This window comes from Ixodes scapularis, unplaced genomic scaffold (assembly GCF_016920785.2).
Source record: "Ixodes scapularis isolate PalLabHiFi unplaced genomic scaffold, ASM1692078v2 PGA_scaffold6__148_contigs__length_123643588, whole genome shotgun sequence".
NCBI lineage: Eukaryota > Metazoa > Arthropoda > Arachnida > Ixodida > Ixodidae > Ixodes > Ixodes scapularis.
In genome coordinates this window covers 30,474,345-30,496,373 of record NW_024609881.1, presented here as the reverse complement: position 1 = coordinate 30,496,373, position 22,029 = coordinate 30,474,345, and the positions used below count along the sequence as shown (strand labels likewise).

Below are 22,029 nucleotides of genomic sequence, written 5' to 3'. Positions count from 1 at the left end.
CGACTGTTGCCATCGAAGCCTCGGGCTTTAATTACGTTTGCGAGTTTAAAACAGGAAAAAAAAACGCGACCGAAGTTCGCGCACAGCAGACACCCAACACCGGCGAAGCCTCCTCATCCGGGACTTTCACTCTTTCTACACAATCAGAAAGGAGGAAAGCGTTGGTAGCCGTTTCCCCTTTTCTCTCTCGCCCTCTTTCAGTAAAACGGTCTATATGCGACCGAGTAAGACCGAGAGAGACCAGACCGGTTTTCAAGCCTCTTGCGACGTCTAGGACCACATGCGCTGCAGCGGAGCTGGTCCTAGGAAGTCGCAAGAGGCTTAAAAAGCGATCTGGTCTCTCTCGGTCTTAGTCGGTCACAAGAGTGTGAACCGACCTTAAGGCGCGACTCGAGTTTACTTAACTTTGTCCCCCTCCCCCTTCCCCTCCTCCCTCTTTCCCCATGAGCCAGGCTTCGTGACATCCTCAAGAACGCGTCCGTCAGGCTACCGCAATTTGATAGTCAACGTACTTTACAAGCTTTTTCGAACACGCCATCCGTTCCTAGTGGATTTCTCCGTGTTTTCCGACACAACTTCCCCGCTTCCCCCACCGAGCAGACCTTAAAGGGGCCCTGCAATGACTTCTTTACTAATTTTTAATTTGCACCGAACCTGAGCGCACTGAACGCAGTAACTTAGTGAAACTTTTCTTTTCTCGAAATTCCCTTTATTTTAAAAGTTATAGGCAAATTAAAATTACAAAAACAAGCAAACAATAACCTCCCTCATGAAGTCCTTGGTTGCTTGAGAGTGGCCGTGAACTAGAGGAGAAGTAGTGAGCTCATCGAGCGCTCACGGCTGCCGCACTCCGTGCCGACGGCGCGAGAGGGCACCATTGAAGCGTGTTCTGGATAGGCTGTATGCAGCGGGCAGCCAGAGCGGCTCTCAATGCATTTGCTGCGCGATTAAACACTAATTCGGCAGGACACTTCATTGGCAACGAACGACAGCAAATACGGGGTAAAGGTCAGTTCACAATGGGAGCTACTTTGCGCTGCCATACCGCGAAACAACCAAACCGCAAGACAAAGCTTCTCGCCGAAGACCTTCGGAACGCTCGGAGCCGGTTGGATCCTCCTTCTCATACGACCGCAGCGCCGCCGCGTACATCCGGGACCTTTCCGTGACGACGCCTGATCCCACTATTAGACTCTAGTATGCGCCGCCTTTTCCACCGCTTGGTGGCGGGTATGTCGACGGGTCGTATATTGTTTCCATACTTTATGAACTGCATTCGTTTCTTTTTTGATCTAAAATATTGAACAAAAACTACTTTTATATATAAATGAACCGGTTTGCGCCACTTATATTTTGTATTTCGACTAAAAAGAAGCTTTTAGCGGCTTTGACCAGTAGTAAGCCCAGGACCAAATTCGTCACATTTTGCGCGCTTTCGGTACCGCGGGTCGCCCTCGTCGGTGGAGGGGGTTTCCGCGTCGTCCGGTTAAAATATGACGCACTGATATTTAGTTACTCTCACCGTGCCCGCTGGCTTGCCTGAAGCCCAAGAGACGTGGAAACGGCAAAAAAGGCACACACTTAAAGTGTGTGCCTTAAAGTGTGTGCCCCTTTAAGTGCTTTAAACCTGCAAGGTGCCGCACGCCAAAGTAAAAAAGCAGGGCCGAAGACCCTGACTAAAAAGCCCCCCGTGCAACAACTATCAAATGAAGAAACATACGCGCTCGTAACACGAGAAAGGCAAAGAAACCTTCTTCGCGTAGACCCCGCAGCAAGAGTCCTAGCCCTTTTGACCATTGTGACAATCGCGAGTTCGGAGAAGGACGGACAAAAAGAAGGAATACTGAGGCCAAGGGACTGCATGACGAACGCCTACCACGCAACAGGCACGAACGGGGTAGCCGTCTTCCGGAGCCGACGCAGCAGCAACACGCGTTACCCGATCGAAACTTGGCTTTTAATTAACGTTTTGATTAGTGAAATGAAACAAATAGTTGCAATTAGAAATTTGCTGAGCGTCATCGAAAACCGCATGACGCAAGAGCCGCGCCCATTAGTTCCACGTGTCTCAAATCTTTCTATAATTAACCGATTTAGCAGACAATTTATAATTGCAACTATTTGTTTCCTTTCACTAATTAAAACGTTAATTAAATATCATAGCTCATTATCCTACTCATCATGATAATTAGCCACCACAGAACGTTGCTTATATATTATTCCACATCTGGTACCTGTCTCGCGCGTGATTCGGCACAAAAAGAAAAGAAAACCATTGGGCCTTCGCATACAGCTTTCCGCCGGATGCAGAAAGAGCATGGTTCCTCGCTGGCTCCGTACAGGCAAAGATGCTGTGCTGCGCCGCCATGTCGTTCCCTAGGGCCGGATGCGGCGCAAGTGTTGCGTACTGTCGCAGCTGGCGATTCAACGCAGTGGAATGAGCGATCGAAATCATCCTCGATAAAGCAGGTTGTCTCCGCCCACAAAACGCTACAATCCAATCCGCGGCGAATCCCATTCCCAGGAGAAGTCAATTAACCCTGCGATCTCCTTTGATCCAATGTGAGCGAATTTCGGTTCTTGTATCTCATTTGTTCGACCGTTTGGGGTGTTTCCGTTGTGCCCAAGATGACCTGTTCACTTTATTTTTACAGTGTTTGTACGAAGAATCGCTTGTGTAACGTACATATTGCATAATGATGAACTGGCATAAACGATATTGGCTGATTCATCAATAATACATTTATACAAATCATTATTACAATATTTATACAATAGAAGGAACGCTAAGTATGTTTCAACTTGTGTGTTCAAATATTCATAGCTCTCGATGTCATGTATTAGCGCACATGATGCACAGGATATCGCAATTTTGACGCATTAAATTCATTCAGTAAGCCAGCTAGACAATCCTGCGTCAAAAAAAAAAAAAACGAAAACGAAATCTTTATATACATTTTAGGCGTGCGACTCTAGACGATTCAAACACCCCGAGGGGAGCCATATAAAAGGTAGAGCTAGCTGTGTAATTTTATTTCAATAATGCCGGCAATCTCTGACTTTAAGCAGAGCACTTTGGTTGTATAGGGAGCGTGTGACACCCAAAGGGGGCGCACCGCTCCGCCTTGGCAGCAAAAGTCCCTTGAAACTTCTTTTTACAAGTAACGACAGCCGATACAAACGACAAAGCACATTCCGGTGGGACAAAACGGCGTCATTGAGCTCAATATTCTGCTATGTGCCGCCATTCGCTTCCTAAAAGCTGCATTGCCACGGAATCGGCGCTTCAAAGAATGTCGCTACTTGTAGGAAGCTGTTATCTAGGAACGTTATCTTGCCAGCTGTTTGGCAGCATCACCAACGACAGCGTCCGCGTTATGCCACATAGGTTCTGTTCGAAATCACACCCAAATAGATGTGAATAAACTCCGGCGGGAATTGTTACACGACAACACAGAACAAGACTGGACGCGGGTAGGTTCTCGAATGCCAAGGTGCAAAACTTTTACCCCGTAGTAAGTTCGAGCGAATTTCGGAACACGGCCACAGTGAAGCACTGCCCCCTCCGACCTCTTCTAATTCGCATATAGAGTTATGATATTGTAGCATCGGGTTCGAATGATAGGACTTTGAGTGACGGAACTTTGAGCCCACTACTGGAGCAGCTTTCAAGCTGGGGTTGTGCTCGGCGAGGTTCATGAGCATCCGAGAAGAGCACTGCGAGGTGTCGCGTTCTACTCCCATGTGTCTCAACCTCGCCAAGCACGACCCAAGCTTGGAAGGTACGCCAGAGGTTCAACTGGCGCTAGTGTCTACGCGACTTCCGGGATGCAATTTGAAGCAAACAGAACCAGTCTAGCTATACGTTGCTGCTGTGCATTCCTATGGGAAGACGCCTCTTCGCCGGAAAACAACATGGATCACGTTTGTTATTTGTGTCATACTGACACAAATCCAAACCTGGGCTCCAAAGAAGGTCTGTAAACACGGGCGACGAATCTAAGCAAAATAACAATCGAAACGAATGTAGAATGTGTTCATGTTTCGCCAGCATTTGGGTGACGCTTATACATATATCGCTAATATGCCAGTCCTGTCGCATATATTAAATAGACTTCTCCGTCCATCTTTACGAGCCGTTAAAACATTCAAAACGAAATGTATAAAGTACGTAGGATGAGAAAGGTGTTTCCTTTTATTATTTTCTAGGCCGGGTTGCTTTTATCGGGCCCTTGTTTTTTGGATTCTTTCTTTTAAAAAAAGAACATTGAGTGTGCGGGTTATATTTTGAACGCAGTCTGCTTCTTTTGCAAGGGTTGTGGTGACGTCGGAAATCCGAGCTCTGATAGGTTCTGAATGAAGGATAGTGGGTAGACCACAGGGCAGCTTGCTTTGAGGTCTACCCACTATTCTTCAATCAAAGCTCGGCGCCTTTCTGATGTCCCCACAACTTTTGAGCAAGAAGCAGACGACTTGCTCTCGACATACTTAATTATGGCAAACTGGACTATATTAACTCGGTCTTCACTTTATTTCGATCGGCTGCATGCACAGGGAGTTACTGATGGAGCGTTACTGCGTAGTTTTTGCAATCTCTTCGTTTTCCTCATGATCCTCCATTCGCTTCGTACATAAATCCTCCATGCAGAAAAGCGCCGACACGGTGTCCGCGCTATTACTGCGCAGCAGTGCACGTAAATGCATCTAAAAAGCCGTTTAACCACTGTGTTTATTAAGATGAATATGACAACAAAAAGAAGGCACTGTAACTGAACAATATTTTTATTTACGTGATTGAGAAACGTTTTCAACTATTTACTACGTTATAATTATTCGCAATATTTCTTCTTATAATGAAGTGCAGGGGGAAAAAGCACTCGCTTTTTTCCGTACAACTGAATTAATTGAAGTCAAATTTCAATTGGTCGCTCTTTGCTTCAATTTGTATCCCGGAGTTCTTAGCAGGACACAACTGAAAAAATTTTGCAATGTTTGCACATAAACAAAGCATTTCTAAAATTTTATTTTTTAGAACTACTTCGTGATGCGTACGAACGCTCTTTTCCAAGTGGTGAAACGTCCCCCAGCTTTGGGCTGTGCTCGTGCAGCGCCAGTTGAACCTCTAGATTACATTTTGATAACTATATGAGTGGTACCACCGGAGGCCATTACTTGACACCAGCAAATTCATTGAACCCTAAGGGAAAAAGGTTAACACGTGAAATTTCTTTTATTTGTATTTTAATTTGGAGGACCAAACTTCGACGAATTTTTCTAGGAGTGGTAAGATATTTTTGGGGGTGTTGTGGTGTCAATACTTCTTACAGAGAAGCTTTAAGGAAAACATACTTTTACATCCTTAGTGGACTCCCACGAGCAGCCAGTGGGAGCCACGCTGCCAATCAAGAGGCCAGAACGTTTTGCTTCAATACCGTGCTTACTTTTACTTACGACAGGTTGCAGATTGCATTTGGGGTATCGTTTTTGTTACAGAATGGGAGCAAACGATGTCTGATGATGAACATACTCCTGGGGCCCTAAACTCGTCAAACACAAAGTTGGAGCCGAAAGTTGGCGGAGCGCGCCGATTGGATGTTGGCGAAAATAGCGGGAAGTCATCGTCGGGATAGTCCAATCGGTGCGCTCTGTTAACTTCTGCTCCAACTTTGTTTTCGACGAGTTTAGAGCCCTTGCTCTTCAAAGTAACTTTCAGTTTGAAAACATTCTCTGAAAAATCTATGTTCGCAATTATTTTAAGCGAAAATGGGGGTTTTCAGGCATGATAACAGTGATTCGGAACAATCCAGAGAAAAACTCGGACGACGACAGCAGAAGACGGAGTTTGGCACGCTGTTTGTGTAATTTACTAACCTTATCATCAGTTACTGACGACTGAAAGTTTTGTCTTTAATATTTCTGCGAAACCTCATAAACGTTTTTAGCGCGCAGCTTTCAAGCATTCGTTTTCGGCCTGAGCGGCGTCGTTGGCGTCGGCATTAATGCGCGTTGCATTATGGGACGTTTCCCATAATGGCGTCACAGGTAACTCACGTTTGACGGCACGAGTGTTAATTTCGTGATCGTCACGAGGGTTACCCTCACGAGGGTCACGAGCGTTACGCTCGTGACGTCACGCGTGCGACATCATTATAGAAAACACGTGACGTGTGATGTCACACGCATCTAACATTGTTAATATTCCCGCTAAATTTAGCCGGGAAATTTTTCCGCTAAATACGGCGGAAAATAATTTCCGCTAAATTTACCGTTGTGGTGTTACGTGTGACGAAACGTGTGACGTCGCACGTGACATCTCGTGCAACGTCACGATGTAAAATTTTCCCTCTAAATATGACGGAAAAATTTCCCCACTAAATGTAGCGGGAAAGGAAGAGGGACATGCCCTCCCCTCCTCTTCCTCCTCAAGAGCTGCGCTCAAATTCGACGTTACTGGAAATTATAAACGGCTTTCATTTTTTACAAGACGCTTCACAGAAGCTTCAAAAAGTAAATTTTTATTAATTCCTCCCATAGACTTCCATGTATCGCCTTGTGTCAAGCAAATAGCTACTGGTGGTGCCTCCGTCGGACTCCCGATCCGCGATCCAGCCTAGTACAATAGAGATCAGTGGTCCGCCCCTTCAGGCGGCCTTTCGCGTTTCTCGTTCTCGGTCCGGAGGTTTGGCACCTTGACAGTTAAACTCGTGTTCATGTCCAGCGTTTCCCTGTATGTGTTATCGCGTCATTCGACCAGTTGAAGCTGCTCACAGCTCAGGCTCACTCGTGTCCCCCGCAGTCGTAAGGGGCAACAACGTCAACAAACCGCTCGTCTTTTTTTTTTTTTTTTTTAACTGCGTTGGAAAATGCCTCTCCGAAGCGCTTGTGTGTTCGGCGGTCCGAAAATAACTATGGGGTGACATTTATCGGTGCCACTATTTGAAAGCACCCACATGAAAACAATGTTTCGCTCCCTTCAATATCAGATTGCTCTTCGCCGCTGGCAAATCGAGTAGATGCACTGGGATTCAGATAATCGCGGCTGTTTTCGCCAACGGATGTAGGAGATCTGCGTGCTCATTATCCGAGTCTAGTGTAAAAAAAATTAGCGCCAGCTGTGACTCCGAACGTTCTGTATTGCGCTGTGCTAAGGAAAAGTGATATTCACTCGGAAACTAATTAAGATCGGCTGCTAAACACGAGCTTCATGCGAAAAGAAGCCGTGCTGCGGTGCCACTCTCTTGTCCCACGCATCATATTAGAGTGTAAGGGCGATGATAACAAAATGCTACGGACTTCTAAACCGAAATAAATGTAATCTAAATTTTCAAAATGCTTTTAAGGTTATTTACACCAAACTGTTTTGCCCTACTAACGCCCTGTCAGCACGGCTTCTGGAAGGAATATAGTCTACAGTATCAGTCGTTTTAATAACGAATGCTATTAAAACAAACAGCGCACGTAAGAAATATACACAGCGATGTTTCTAAATCATTTGGTTGAGATAATCCCCAGTATTCTTTCCGAAAACAGAATGTAATCTTATGGTAGGCGGGACAATCCACTTAATTATGCTTAGTGTATATACAGTGCGAGAGACGAGACCTAATATAGCGTAAAAAAAAACTACGTTCAGAGCACGCATTGTACATATGCGGGATATGTATCATAGTTTAGTTCACTATACTACCGATCCTGACAGCTATCTTCCCATCTGATGTAGCCGAGCCCGGTAAACTTTCAATGGAGAAGGCAATGTAGACGACAGTAGGTTGTATAGAAAAGTGCAACGCTCGAATGCGAGAAAAAAGAATTACACGCAGGCCGAAGCAACGTAAATTATGTATAAGCCGTAACAGGCGAAACGTGTAAGCTTCCAAAGCATAGGAGTCATTAAAAGTCACAAGGATTTAAACACGATCATAGCTAGGAACACATAATCGAAACCTGAGTTATTCACCATGGAGTTCAGCAGGAATTGAACTCCGGACCATGGCATCCATAGTCCGACATATTTTCTCGGTGTCACGAGTAGGAGATGAACGAGAGCGCAAGCCACCGAACTGTGCATGACTTGCCGCTGGCGGTCACCTGCAGCAGCAAGCGAGTGTCCCCAGCGAGTGATATCTTTGTCCGGCATACTCAGTCCGCAGTCGACCGTCGGCAGCGAGTCACAAGTAGTCTAGAATATTTAATCCAAAGGCTACACACTCTAAAAAAAAGCCGGTGAGTTTGCTTTCCCGCACAACACTCGGACAGCCAATCAACAACAACTTACGGAGGCAGCTCAGTGAATGACAATGCCGAAACATATGTTTACACCAAAAAACGCAGTCTGAGTTGTGACATTAGGCAATGCAAGCGTGACGTTTTGCATTGCATAATGTCACAATTCAGACTGCGTTTTTTCGTCTAAACAGATGTTTGGGCATCGTCATTCGCTGAGCTGCCTCCGTAAGTTGCGCTGATTGGTTCTCCGAGTTTTGTGCGTGAAAGTAGACGCAGATACTTTTTTTAGAGTGCATACAAGCGCTGATAAGTAATGTTTACTCCACTATACTTAATCCACAGGTAACCGTCGGCGGCAAGTCATACTTTGTCCAACATAATCCAGTCAGAGCCGACGCTATAATTCTATGTAGCCAATCAAGCAGTGCAAGGAGTGCTTCTTCACGCCAATCGTTTTCTTTGTGAGCTAACCAGCTAAACCAAAACGTGCAAGAAAAAAAGCGCAGGATCACGGCGTTTGTATTGTGCGTGATGGTTATGTCGATGATAGCAAACGTACAAAACAAGATGAGTACCATGACGATGCACATTTTGCGCTGCTAGAATGGGTCCATCAAATCGTAGCGTCGGATACGGTAGGACTTAAAGCGAAACGGAGTGTAGACTGCAAGTGACTGTTAGCGGTGAGTGATATTGAGTCTTCCCATACTTAGTGCTCAGACGACCGTCGGCGCGCGCAGCTGGTTCTTTATACTGCTCCCCACGAAGACTCACATCACGGGGTAACTCATGAAACGCCCCAAGGGATAGCGCAGCGGGCGCACGACGTCAATACTTTAGACAAGAGTAAATTTATAAACGGGGCGATAAACATCCTCCCGTCGCGATTACCTCAGTTACAACAAAGAACGCCCTACAATCCAAGATCATTAAGAGTTGAGGTCCTACACACAATCCCCCCTCTCAAAAAAAAAAAAAGCAGGACTTGAGAATTTTTTTTTTAAAAAACATGCTTGTGTCACACCTTATTTCCTGAAGACATTTAAACTTGATTCGAATTTTTTGATGAATCCGGATGTCAGGACAGTGTCCTGGGCGAAGAGCATCCGAAACGAGCTGCCCGCAACCAAACATAATAAATAATAACGCCCGCATAATACAAGGACGACGCCTTCTATCCTTACCGGGTTTATCAGAATGATTGAGACAAGCATATATATATATATTTTTTTTAGTTTTGTTCGAATTAAAAACAAACATCCTTTATATTCAATCTTTTTTTTTTTTCAGCAGCCAATTTCTTCTTTTACAATTTCTATCTTGGAGCCGGGGTTTGTCATGCTGTACCTGTTGCGGCCTTGTGTACCTGTGACATATATTTTTGAACAAGAAAAGTGAGAAACTCATTCAAATTTTAGAGCGCAGCTCTTAGGGGCCCGTTCCCGGCTTGAGCGGCGTCGGCGTCGCCGTTGGCGTCGCCGTCGGCGTCGGCGTCGGCGTAACCAAGGTCATCCCAACGTCACGTCACCCCCAAAGTCACCCCAAGGTCACGTGACCCCCAGAGGTCACGTGACCCCTCACCCAGGGTCACGTGAAGGTCACGTGACACCCAAAGTCACGTGACCCCTAGGTCACGTGACCCCCTCGAGGTCACGTGACCCCCAGAGGTCACGTGACCCCTCCCCCAGGGTCACGTGACACTCAAGGTCACGTGACACCCAAAGTCACGTGACCCCCCAGGTTATGTGACCCCCCCCCGAGGTCACGTGACACCCCAGGGTCACGTGACCCCCCGCCGAGGTCATGTGACCTCCCCGATGACGTCATCGTCACTGATGACGTCACCGGCATCCGCATCGTCATCGTCATCATCACTGATGACGTCATCAGTGACGTCACTGATTACCTCACCGGCATCCGCATCGTCAGCGTCATCATCCCTGATGACGTCATCAGTGACGTCACTGATGACGTCACCGGCATCCGTATCGTCATCGTCATCATCACGGACATCCGCATCGTCATCGTCATCATCGCTGAGGACGTCATCGGAGTCCGCATAGCCATCATCACTGATGACGTCATCAGTGACATCACTGATGACCTCACCGGCATCCGCATCGTCATCGTCATCATCCCTCATGACGTCATCAGTGACGTCACTGATGACGTCACCGGCATCCGCATCGTCATCGTTATCATCACGGATGACGTCATCAGTGACGTCACTGATGATGTCACCCACATCCGCATCGTCATCGTCATCATCGGTGATGACGTCATCGGAGTCCGCATCGTCATCGTCACTGATGACGTCATCAGTGACGTCACTGATGACATCATCGGCATCGTCACGTGACCCCCCAGGTCATTTCACCCCCCCAGTACCCTTCCCTCCTCCTCCTCCTCAAGAGCTGCGCTCTAATTCGGTGTTACAGGGAGTTGTAAACGGCTTTCACTTTTTTTGTTCAATCATTTATAAAAAATATAAATGTATTTCGCGTGCGCTCCATAGAGCGCACGTGTTGATATGCTGGCAGCCAAAATATATACATCTTATAGTTGGATCTGCGAACATCTACTGAACAAAAATTATATTTGTTTCTAGAAAATACGACGTCAAACGTGGTTTCAAGCATCATGGCCTTGAGAGGGGTGCTGAGAGTTACTACTGCCGCCTTGAGACTTGGAAGTCGCCACCTGAAGGATGTTTCATATAAGACGAGGTTAGAACGCTACATTTCTCTTCATTTTTGCAAGTGCGTAGGATTAGTGTGCAAGGCCAAGAAGCAAGTGTGTAAGATAAAAGACTAACAAAGGCGTAAGAAACACGTGTTACACTGAGACTCGGGTCAAAAGCGCGTCTCACCGACATTACTCAATCATAAGCATGTTGTTCCTCGAACCTTAGAGCGAACGCAGAGTGCACAGGAATCAAACTTACTTTGATAACCTTAAAATCGCACGTGCATTTTCACCCACCGAGGAACGCGCAACGCAAGTGGTCTGAAGACCTTGAGAGAAGCTTCGATTCGAGCACCTGGTTATAGACCGACACGCGGGCTTGACGTCACGGCGCTGCGGCGGCGCTGCGATCGCGCCGGAGCCGAGGGGTGTGGGCAAAAGGGCGCACGTTTCGCATGGGCGTCATAGTATTTCAGCATGCTGCGAAGCTGTGTGGCCGTTAATCTCACCGAAATGTACAAGAAAAGTAGCGGAGTGACCTTCTACAAGTTTCCGGCAGGCTCTGAAAGGCATAGAAGGTGGATAATATCCGTGGATCGAAAATTATGGTCGCCTCGCGCGTTTGTGCGGCAAGCACTTTCTTGGAGACAAGTGCGGCTTACATTTCAATCTCCGTCCCGAGGCTTGCTTATGTGCAGGGAAACCGTCCTCTGATCGAGACCACCCGGATTTTGTTCCCACGGTGTTCGCGCAGAAAGCACCGGCCAAGCGCTCGTCGGAGGCTCGCTACGCCCGTGCTACCCAGCAGAAGGGGATCGGCGAAAGAACGGCAGTTTTGTAGGCGTTACCAAAAAAAAGTGACGAAATACGTTACTCGTTACTTGCAAATCAAAGGTACGCGTTACTGAGCTACGTTGTCTAAAAATAGAAGGAACGCGTTACCGCTACCGATAAAAAGTAACGCACGTTACTTCTGCGTTAGTTTTTAATTATGGTTTAACACGTTTTACGGTTTTGACGATACAGGTATGCATAAGCTCATATATCAAGAAACATTATGTTCATGCAGAAACAGAACATAATTACTGTACCTCTTTTTACGGTTTCACCTAAAGACTAACGAGAAAAAACACAAAGAGAAACATGGCTTGACGCCTAAAAACACGGAAAAACTTGAGGTGTAATTGTAGTAACGAGTAACCTAACTACGTTACTTGAAATAGTAACGTAAGTACGCTACCCGTTACTGTGTCGAAAAAGTAACGAGTAGGTTGCTACGTTACTGAAAAAAGTAACGCGTTCCTGGTAACGCCGTTACTTGGAACGTGTTACCGCCAAGACTGCAGAACGGACAAAGCGTTACTGCTTGTCATGCCTTGTGGTCATGAGAGTAAGAAAAATAGCATACCTTGTCTCGAAGGCGCTGTGTGTATTTATTTAATTAATAAATACATTTCCGCAGACCCACAGTCTGCCGATCCCGCCGGCAGTGCGGAAACCCACTCGAAGTAATCGTAGGCCTCGAGAGACTTGTACGCCTGCTCCGTGTCGGCCGTGAACTGGCTTGGCGAAAAAACTAAATAAACGACGACGTGAGCCGTCGGCTTCGGTGGCAGCGACTTCATTTCGGAAGTCCAGCAGGCCCTGTTTACGGCGTATGGATCCTCGTAGGCAACGCCGTCCACGCACAGTTTGTTTCGATACCGCTGCCGTTCAGGCTCGGGTAACGAGCTCAAATAGTCGGGCATAGCATACGACATAAGTTGTCAGGAAATACGACACACAAATAAAGCTAGAAGCGTCCCCACAACGTCAACAACGAGCGCACGCCACACAACGCAATGGCGAAAACACGGACGACCGGGTCGCTTTTGCCCACACAGCTACCGCGCATGCGCAGCTTTCCGGCCGTGTTGGTAAACAGAGCCGCTCCGCGTGTCGGTCTATATATACTGCAGGTTATTTATACGGCTAACTTTCGTCCCAAACAAAGTTTGAGACGAAAGTTAGTGGAGCGCGCCGATTGGTTTTTGGTGACAAAAGCATGGCGTCATTCTGGTGGGAGTCCGATTGGCTCTCTCCGCAAACTTGGGCCCCAACTTAGCGCTTAACAAGTCTAGGGCCCCGGAAGCACGTTTTCTGTGGGGGCCTTGTTTTTCGAGTGAAGCGCTCGAGCGGACGCATCTCGCGTGCACGCGACAGCTCGTACCGCATGTGCTGACAGCGTTATCTTAAAGGGCAACTCCGCTCAATTCCGAAGATTTCGGGATAATGACTGATTTCGAATTAAAAAGCCCTAGTAAAACCCACTACGTCGTTTGCTTCGCCAAAAATGGAATATATATTTTTAAATCTGATTTTAAACACGAGCGGAAATCGAAACCGAAACTTCGGCTCCGCCCGGCAACATTGGCCTCGGGTCGCCAAGTACATGGCCCTCACATGGTACGAGATGTCACGTGATCCTCGGCCCAACGACGGGCGGGATTGGGGCGGGCGTGTGGCAGGCGCGAGTGTTGTCTGCACCGCACTCTTCGCCACGTTTTGGTGTCTACGGTATTCGACGACGTCTGCACAACTGCGGCATAAGTGTGCGCGCACGTGGTGTCCGTAGTGCGGACGAAACTCCGAGAGACAATAATCACAATCGGTGAGACGACGACGGCGGTTGTGACGCGGAAGACGGCGGTAACGGCGGGACCACGGCGGGCGGCCGGACGGCTCCCAAGCAGTGTTCCCAACTATTTTTTGCAGAAGTCCATACAAACATCTCTGAAAAACCCTACATGTCCCTACATCAGCACCGAAAGTCCCTACGCCCGTCCCTACGCAAAAAAAAAACAAAAAGCAAAAAAAAAGAAAACAGCTGCATTCACGGCATATGCACCACAGTAGGGCACTTGACGCTGTAGTCTTCCTTGAAATTTAATTAATTAGAAATGGGCAATATTCTTTTCTTCCTGTTTTAGTGAGTAAATTAGGCTTCGTTCACCTAGTCCTTTCATTCTCTTCCAAATTCGTTTTGTGGCGGTAAATGTAACGAAAATAGACATCTTAAGTGAACTGCACGCCCTGTGCCTTTCAAGTGATTTTAGGATATCCATTGCTCCCGTTTCCTTTTCCTGACTTCGTCTCGATCATGCCTGCAATCTCGAAGTTTCAAGCGGCGCTTTGTGCAGTCTTGGACGAATGGCCGCTTTCGCGGGGCTTCTAATAGGGATTTTCCTATGCGAGAGTTGTGTGTAGGCTACTGGTGTAAATAATTTAGCGCAGAAGACAGGACACTCTCGCGCCTATCCCGACGGCCCGTTGCTCACTTAATAATAATAATAATAATTTATTATCACTTCAAGCAGCAAACATGCAAATCCGCCTCACGTAAGCACCTTCGTGCTTGTTTGTGATAGCGGGCAGTTCCAAAGAGTAGGCCGCACGGGCTGTGCATTTGTTTCTACCGTGGTGGGATAGTGTATAAAACTAAATTCTGATCCGAATGGAGCCCCTGTCAATAGGGAGTTTTCGTAGAACGTTTTCGCCGTCCCGCAAGGCCCTCCGCAATCCGCTACAATAGCGGGAACTCCACAGTCAAGGCTATCGGCGCGCAGGCGCAGTAGCGACTTCTTCGTTGCGGAACGCTTAGCGGAGGGGGTAGTGCGGTCTACGAAAACTCCCTAACGTCATTACGCGAGCGTTCAGTAACGTCATGATTACGATTGTCTAGAGGTACCGATGTCGTGCCGAGACCGAAATAAATCTAAAAATTCGGATGCATAAGCTACGACACTCTAGATGGTGGTGGATTTAATTTGTAAATTTATTAAAGAAATAATACTTGCCTCAGTCAAAAGTTACAACGGACAACAGTAAAATTGCCATGTATTGCAATGATTGCTATCGTCCCCTGCTTATGTCTATTAAAACGCTCCGATGACCCAAAATAACGTTTCAGTGACCAAAAGTAAAGATTAGAAAAACGTATATGCGCAGATGTTGAAAAGGAAAAAAACTTCTTAGTTGTACATTTCCTTGTTAAAGAGCTTCATATGTCCTTCTTTCACAGTCAAGTTGACACACGTCTCTCCCCGGGTAGCCATGGCTGACTTGACCAAGAGCAGGGCGTTGACACTCTCCGGCCCAAGCCTGTTTCTTTTACGGGTCTTCATGTCACTCAACATTGAAAAGATGCGCTCTGTTTCTGCATTGGAGTGAGAAAGGATGAGGACCAGCTTTGCCAGGGTAGCAATGTTAGGAAGTACTAATTTGTCATCGAACGTCTTCGTCTTGCTCACCTGACCCCAGAACGCGCCTGGCGACTTGGTTTGCAGCTCAATCTTCTCACTCTCTGTGAAGAACGAGGGAAGCATTCGCCACTCTTGCTCAACATCGCCGACACTGGGTAGGAGGTGCCTGTAGCGATCTTGAAGCACGGGCAACGATGGCAGACGTTTCCGGGCCTCGTAGCTCAATGCCGTTGAGGGCTGCACAAACCGCACTTCGTGGAAGAAGGGTCCGGAGATCGGAAGCCTTTTCTGGACTTCGAGTACTGCGGTTTGATAAAAAGACATGCAGCGCAGCTTGAAGTCACGAACTTCGGATGATCCTCCTTCCATGGTGATGTTGTCCAGGAATCCCTGGCAGCCTGCTCCAACGTACAGCTCCTCCAAGGCCAGCAGATTTCTGGGGTCGAGTGGATTGAGTTTAGCAGGGTCCTCAATAGAAGACGGCTTCATGAAATTCTGGCATAGGCACCTCAGTAGTCTTTGGCTTTCCTCTTGAATGACTGCGATTAGGCTGTCCTTGCTCTGAAATATTGCGTTAAGCTTGTTGAAGAAGCCAAGCACATATTGCATGAACTTGAGATACGCCTCCGTGATGGGGTTCATGTCCTTCAAGATCAGCTCAGCGGCCACAATGCGGTCCTCTGTAGCTGCCTGTGAGAAGAGCAATTTTAAGGTCTCCCATTCCTGGAGGACGCGCTCTACACACTGGTGCAGCACAAGCCATCGCGTCTCACTTGGTCTCAGTATCTTGTTCTTCTCTTTGTGGAGGTACTCTTGGAGTTCAGCGAGCTGAGCCTGACGCTTACAGCTTGGCTGAAGTAGTCTGCGACGTTTCTCAAGAGGTCCTCAACATTCCTGGGAAGATTTAGTGCTGCCTTGCTTGGTGCTATATGCAGCGAGTGACAGATGCAGCGGATGGTTATAAAACTGTCATCCGCCTTTTTTCGCAGCCTTGTGATCAGGGGGTTGCGCTCCCCACCATCACACTAGCGTTGTCGCATGCGAGCGCGATTATCTTGGTTAGCGGGACTTTCTTCTCAGACAGGCATTTCTCCACAGCTAAGGCAAGCGACTCTGATAAGCACGACCTGGCGTCAAGTGGGATGACTTCCAACAGCTGTGTGATTACTTGGTCTTGCTCTTCTGAAAAATAGCGGACGACACAGCAGAGGAGTTTGGTGTTCGTTATGTCCGTGCCCTCATCTACAAATATCGAAAACTTCGAAGCTCCCAGCCTGTGCGCGAGAACTTCAGTCTCCGCTTTTGCCAACACGTTTTTTACGATAGATTCACACTTCGTTCTGTGAAGGCTCACACCTTTGGTAATGGCTGAGTCATGAAAGACCACCTTAGCGAGCTCGCCCAGATGATCCATTGCCTTGAAGGATAAGGCGTGCTCAGCCACAAAAGCCGACATTTTGATCTCAGCAGTCTTCACGTTCTGTTCGTGCGGGTTTGACTTCTGTACGAATGCTGAGATCAAGTTCTGCTTTCTCAGCCCCGCGGTTGCCTTTATATGGGCATCTCTTTTTGAATGTTTGGTCAACTCACTGTGTCCGGCGACCAGGCTTGCGTTGCAGGCCTTACATGATGCACGAAATGGGTTTCTTGGGTCCGGTGCGAGCCATCCCTTGAACTCCGGATGCTCCAACCATGCCTCGCGGAAGCGCTGCTTCCTCGAAGGTTCGGCTTCATCCTTTGCCAGTTCCCCTCGGACTTTTCGTTTCTTTTCGGTGTCGTCACTGACGACAGTCCAGCGTGTTGGTCTGCCATCGTTTTGTTCCATACGGGGCTGATCAAACTGTATACTAGTCACCGGTCGGAATCGGCATGGTTTTGGAAATGAAAGGAGAAAGGGCGAAGGGAGGACTAAACAAGCGAAACCACGAGGAAAAAGACCGCGGTCGTGCGTGTCGTCTGCTACTTCCGTTAAAGCAGGTGGTCATGTGCTTCGGTGCGGCCAATCAGAAACCCACAATTGCTCCACGCTTCAGGATCGAGGTGCACAAGAGAAACGATGTTACATCTGTATCAGAAAGCGCGCCGCAGTGTGTTTATCGCGTTTAACACAATGTCTGTTCGAACTGTGGCACCACCTGGTGTTTCCAGAAGTAACTTTGTTGAAGCAAGAAATATACAAAAATGCCTAAAGTCCAGACAACACAATTGAGTTTTTACATGAACATTAAAAATTTCCGTAAATTAAAAAAAAACAGATGGCAGCGATTGTGGAAGTTCCCACGTTTTCCTGTAAAAGTGGCAGGGCGCCCCTACATCCCTAGTGGACCAAAAAATCGCCAAAAGTCCCTACGTTTAGGGACATGCCCCTACAGTTGGTAACACTGCTCCCAAGACACGCGCTGCGCAGGCGCGTTACGCCAATCACGTGGACACTGCTGAGCGCCGAGAGGCAACGTTGCTGACGTCATGCGCTACGCTCGCCCGGAGAAGTGAAAACAAGCAAAAGGGGGCCATGTAGATGGCGTTTAGCTCAATGTTGGCTCCGCCCATGCCGTAGCCTTGACTGCGCTGTTGGTTGCGCCTGAATTCGCCCGTTCAAGTCAGCCGATTTCGGCAGCTCGGCGAGTTGCAAAGTTTGTGGGGACCGTTTAAGAAACATTTAGACAGAACTGCGTCGTAAGATTTCACGTGTGGTCTTCCTAGGCGATACTGAAGAGGACTGCATTGTTTTTTTTCAAAACCAAAAATGAAGCGGAGTGTCCCTTTAAACAGTTTTGGATTCAGCCGCCATGATACGCTTCCCTGACTCTACTTGATTCCGAGTCACCAGAATTGACATCCACGAATACATAGAGGTAATAAATTGCAGCAGCCGGTATAGTAACGCGCCAAAAAATTAAGTTGGGTTGAAACTGCTGTCATACAAAGTCGCCTCAAAAAAATAACGAAGGTATACCTTAAGGGGGATAAACTAAGTATAGGCGTTTGCCACCTTTAAGTATGCGTCTTCACTGGAATTATACATTTTTTGTTATTCTTGCTCCGTTGAGTGGGAATTAACTTTACCTAATTACCTTTCCCAGTTTTTGAAATTGTTTTTGCAGAAAGCGGTCTGAAGCAAGACAGGGTGAGTTGACGCCGTCATAAAGAACACACGCCACTAAGCGTAAATTGTGTCATACCAGAGCGAAAAAGAAAAGTTTATATCTAATATCTAAAGTGCTCAATATCAATACGGAGCCGAGATTAGTATACTACGTTAATCTCATAATTGCTTCGTTTTCAGGAGTTACAGTTCGGACACCTTGGGAAGCATGGAAACCCAAGCACTGAGAGATGTTTACAAGGACAAATTTCTGCCCCGGACATATATGGACACATATGGTCGTTCACTCGGGATGATTGACACTTTCTACGTAGAAGAACTTCATCGCATACTTCAAACGGGTAAATTACATTTAGCGTTTCTGAATGCTAAGTTTTCTTAGATCCCAGAGTTGTACCTTCCCCAAGATGATCGGTTGAAAAACACGTAGGTTTGCTGGCCATTTTTTTTTTTTTGCGCGCGTAAAAGTATTATATTTTTTACACAATTTGAGGCAAGATTTGAGGCAAGGCGCCAGTGCACTCTGGTCCAAGCCAGAGTGCACGCGCGTAGCATACCTTGGCAGTGAAGAGCGGGCACTCTGACGAAGATGAAGACATTCCCTCATTTGGTTTTTAAAGGGTGTCAGTGCATGAAACCAAACTCCGCACACCACCGCGATTCGCATTCACACTACTCCTGCATCACGTCAAAAAAAAACAAAAAAAAACAATGCGTTTGTTTCAGACACGATGACATAATTATTATCCGCGCCTCATACATGTTCAAAGCACGTTTGCTTCATACACATGCGAACATTTCTGCAGACATTTTTCTATGGCCAACGTGACAGGATCCTCCCGCAAGTTATAAAAGCCTGAAAAGAAAGTGCCTGCAAATTCTCTTTTGTAGGATTTATTAGCCGAGGCTTAATACATCATACGAAAGACAGTCTGGAGAGACTGTCTGATGCGTGTTCCTTCCTTGCATCCCGATTCCGCCACAGTGATCGTGCAAGAAAAAAAAAACACAAAAAAACAAGGAGTCAAAGTGCGATTAACAGGAACATACGTACTGCGTTGTGAAAGGCATGTTGAAGGAGATGGTTCAATCGGTTTCTTTCACTTTGAGTGGAGTTAATGAAGGAGACGGTGCGCCAGGAGATTTGTGCTTTGGTGGAACGATTGTGCGAGATGTTGCGTATGTTTGAAAACGATACAGAGGCGTGTTTTTGTGTTATTGTTTGGCTGAAACGCTTTTTTTTTAGAACGGGGGACTCTGCTTGCAGTGGCACAAGCCGAAGTGCGTGCACGACGTGTTTTGTAGTGGCGCGGGAGTGCACGAGCACGGAATCTGGGCGGCGGCAGTGGGGAGGATGGGGAGCGTGTCCGCACAACGCTACCAGGCGGGTATTTCGCAGCGGCGCAACGGCGGCGGAAGAGCGTCGCCGGAGCAAGAAAAGCGGCGACCTACAGGGGGAAGGGATGGGGAAGCGAGAGAGAGAGCCTTGCAGTGGTGGGAGGAACGACGGGGAGAGGCGGAATACTAGCATTTCTTTTCGGGAACGAGCACTAACACCTACCGCTGTAAAACAGAGGGTCCGAAGAAGGAATCACGAAGCGATCGGCGCGAGTATAATTGGGCACTCCCTGCGTTTCTTAAGGAGTAATTGTAGAAAAGGACGGGTGCAGTTTCCAGAGAGGTGGGGTCAACGCACCAGGTGTTTGAGAAAACAGACATCCCACATTTTTTTTTTCTCTCTAACTTTTCGCACATGCGGAATTCAGGGGAGGGATCAGGATATCATGCCCCCCCCCCCCTTTCTAAATCCGCCACTGACTCTAGATAAGAAAGTCGTATAATGCTAATGTTTCAGCATTTATTAAAAAACACCCTAGCGGACGACCATGCTTGCGCGCGAATGGTGTGTCAATGTTCGACTGAAACTCCCGTTCTCAGCAACGGGACACGAGACGTAGCAGAATGCTGACGCACCGCTCGCGTACAAACTGTGCCCCGCGTTCACCTTCTGCACCCAGCACCTGCACGTGCTGGGTGTCTGCAGTACTTACTATTCTAGAACAAAAGCCCTAAACGAATTTCATCCTCCTTGCGAGTTCGTGAAAGCCTTTATTTGATTATTTACGTCCAATGTTTGATACGGGAAGGCGAGCGCGAAGGGCGCGTAGAATTACATTTCCAGCATTCTCCTTTATGTTTCGATAATTTAGTGACAGGTCTATTGAGCCTTAGGGTCTGCAGTGAAAGCTTTCGATTCACCTGCTTTTAGCTACACACGTCGCATGTCTGAGGACAGGTCTAAAAAGTATGACCCCCAAACCCCAAAACCCTGATACAGTTTTTCTTAAATTTTTCTTCACATATCTCTACACAGTGTCAGCAATATTACCTGCATAAAAGTAACATGCACTTCGTTCTGCTTTTCAGCGACGTCAAAAAGGGAGCGCTGGAAATACTTGAGCGCACGCGCTCGGCCATTCATAAAGTGGTTCCCTGCGATGTCCTCAAGCCCGGAGTGCTCCCTGAGGAACACAGGGAAACCTTCGACGTCATTGTTTCCTCGGGATGCCTGGAATCGGCCACGGCAGACCACGAATCTTTCCGAAGAGTGGTCTGCAACGTGGGAACACTGGCGAAACCAGGCAGCCTTCTTATCCTTGTGGGCGCGGGACGTGTAAAGAGCTATCCCGTGGGAACAGTGGACTTTGTCCACGCGAACGTCACAGAAGATGTGCTGAAGGAAGCCGTTACAGACGCCGGGTTTGAGATGAAGGTGTCCCTTTCCAAAGGATTTAAAAAGGTTCTAGAAACTACTGATGAATTCTTTTTTGTTTTTGCGGCCCGAAAAGTATGACTTAGCTCACGAAACTGTACTTCACTTCGTGCGAGATATTTCTCTTTGCCCGGTCCTGCTCTCTTTAACTCGTGGCATGCGTATTTCAACGAATAAAAGTTCCGTGATTCTTCCTCTCAATTTCAAATGCATTAAAGTTATATCAAATGTGATCTTGTTCATGTTTGAAGTCATGTTCAGGTATTTAAAGGCCATAAGATGCAATACACGTGCTGTTTCTCAGGTTTCTAACTTATTTAGCCTTCCACTGACGTGTAAAGATGCAAATTTTAGCCAACTGTTTTGATTATCTTGAATTATTGTAATGAAGTAATACAAACGATAGTATTACTCATGTAGGAACACGATAAAAAACAAATTTATATATTGCATTCCCATGCGGCTTCGTATCACGAGACGAACAATTTTGTTCAAACAAAGGCACATGACGGGGTACTTGTAGAATGACTTGAAAGTGTACAGCATTAATTTTCCCGCGCCACATTCTCCGGTGTTACATTATGACACACATGACGCGTGATGCTTGTAAAAATCGGTAGATTGATTTCAAATAAGACAGTACAGAGCGCTGGCTGGTCGGCATGACAATTTTAATAAACCGACCTCACCGAGTGTTCGACGCATGCATGACGCCGTTATAACTTTAGTTCGCAGGACACAGGTGGATGCACGAGACAGCTCCTGCCGACTTGTGTTCCATGCGCGCAGAGCTTCCGCGCATAGGAGGCTATGTTCAGCGTAATCGTTACATGTGCAAAAAACAAATAAAAAACTAAGTTTCTTTTAAGCATTTCGGTAGCAGTGGCGTAGGAAAACTCATGAGTTCAGCATATTAATTCGACATATTTCTTTCCACATCGCCTAAACTATAGTATAAATGAATCCACAAATATCTTTCCGGAGAACACTTACTTGAA

The 22,029-nt window shown here is 47.0% G+C and overlaps 1 protein-coding gene and 2 pseudogenes across 1 annotated transcript; all 3 read right to left on the bottom strand.

Moving 5' to 3' along the window:
• Positions 1-14,921: 14,921 nt before the first annotated feature.
• Positions 14,922-15,794, bottom strand: LOC115328434. Its single transcript, XM_040215106.3, has one exon. The coding sequence runs from the start codon at positions 15,792-15,794 to the stop codon at positions 14,922-14,924; it is 873 nt and encodes a 290-aa protein (XP_040071040.1).
• LOC120843667 lies at positions 15,795-16,964 on the bottom strand (annotated as a pseudogene).
• A 3,650-nt stretch (positions 16,965-20,614) lies between these two features.
• LOC120843668 lies at positions 20,615-21,307 on the bottom strand (annotated as a pseudogene).
• Between the last annotated feature and the right edge of the window lie 722 nt (positions 21,308-22,029).

What these genes read in the sequence shown, in the direction of transcription:
- LOC115328434 (XM_040215106.3), bottom strand. Translation starts at nt 15,794, where the DNA reads ATGAACCCCATCACGGAGGCGTATCTCAAGTTCATGCAATATGTGCTT.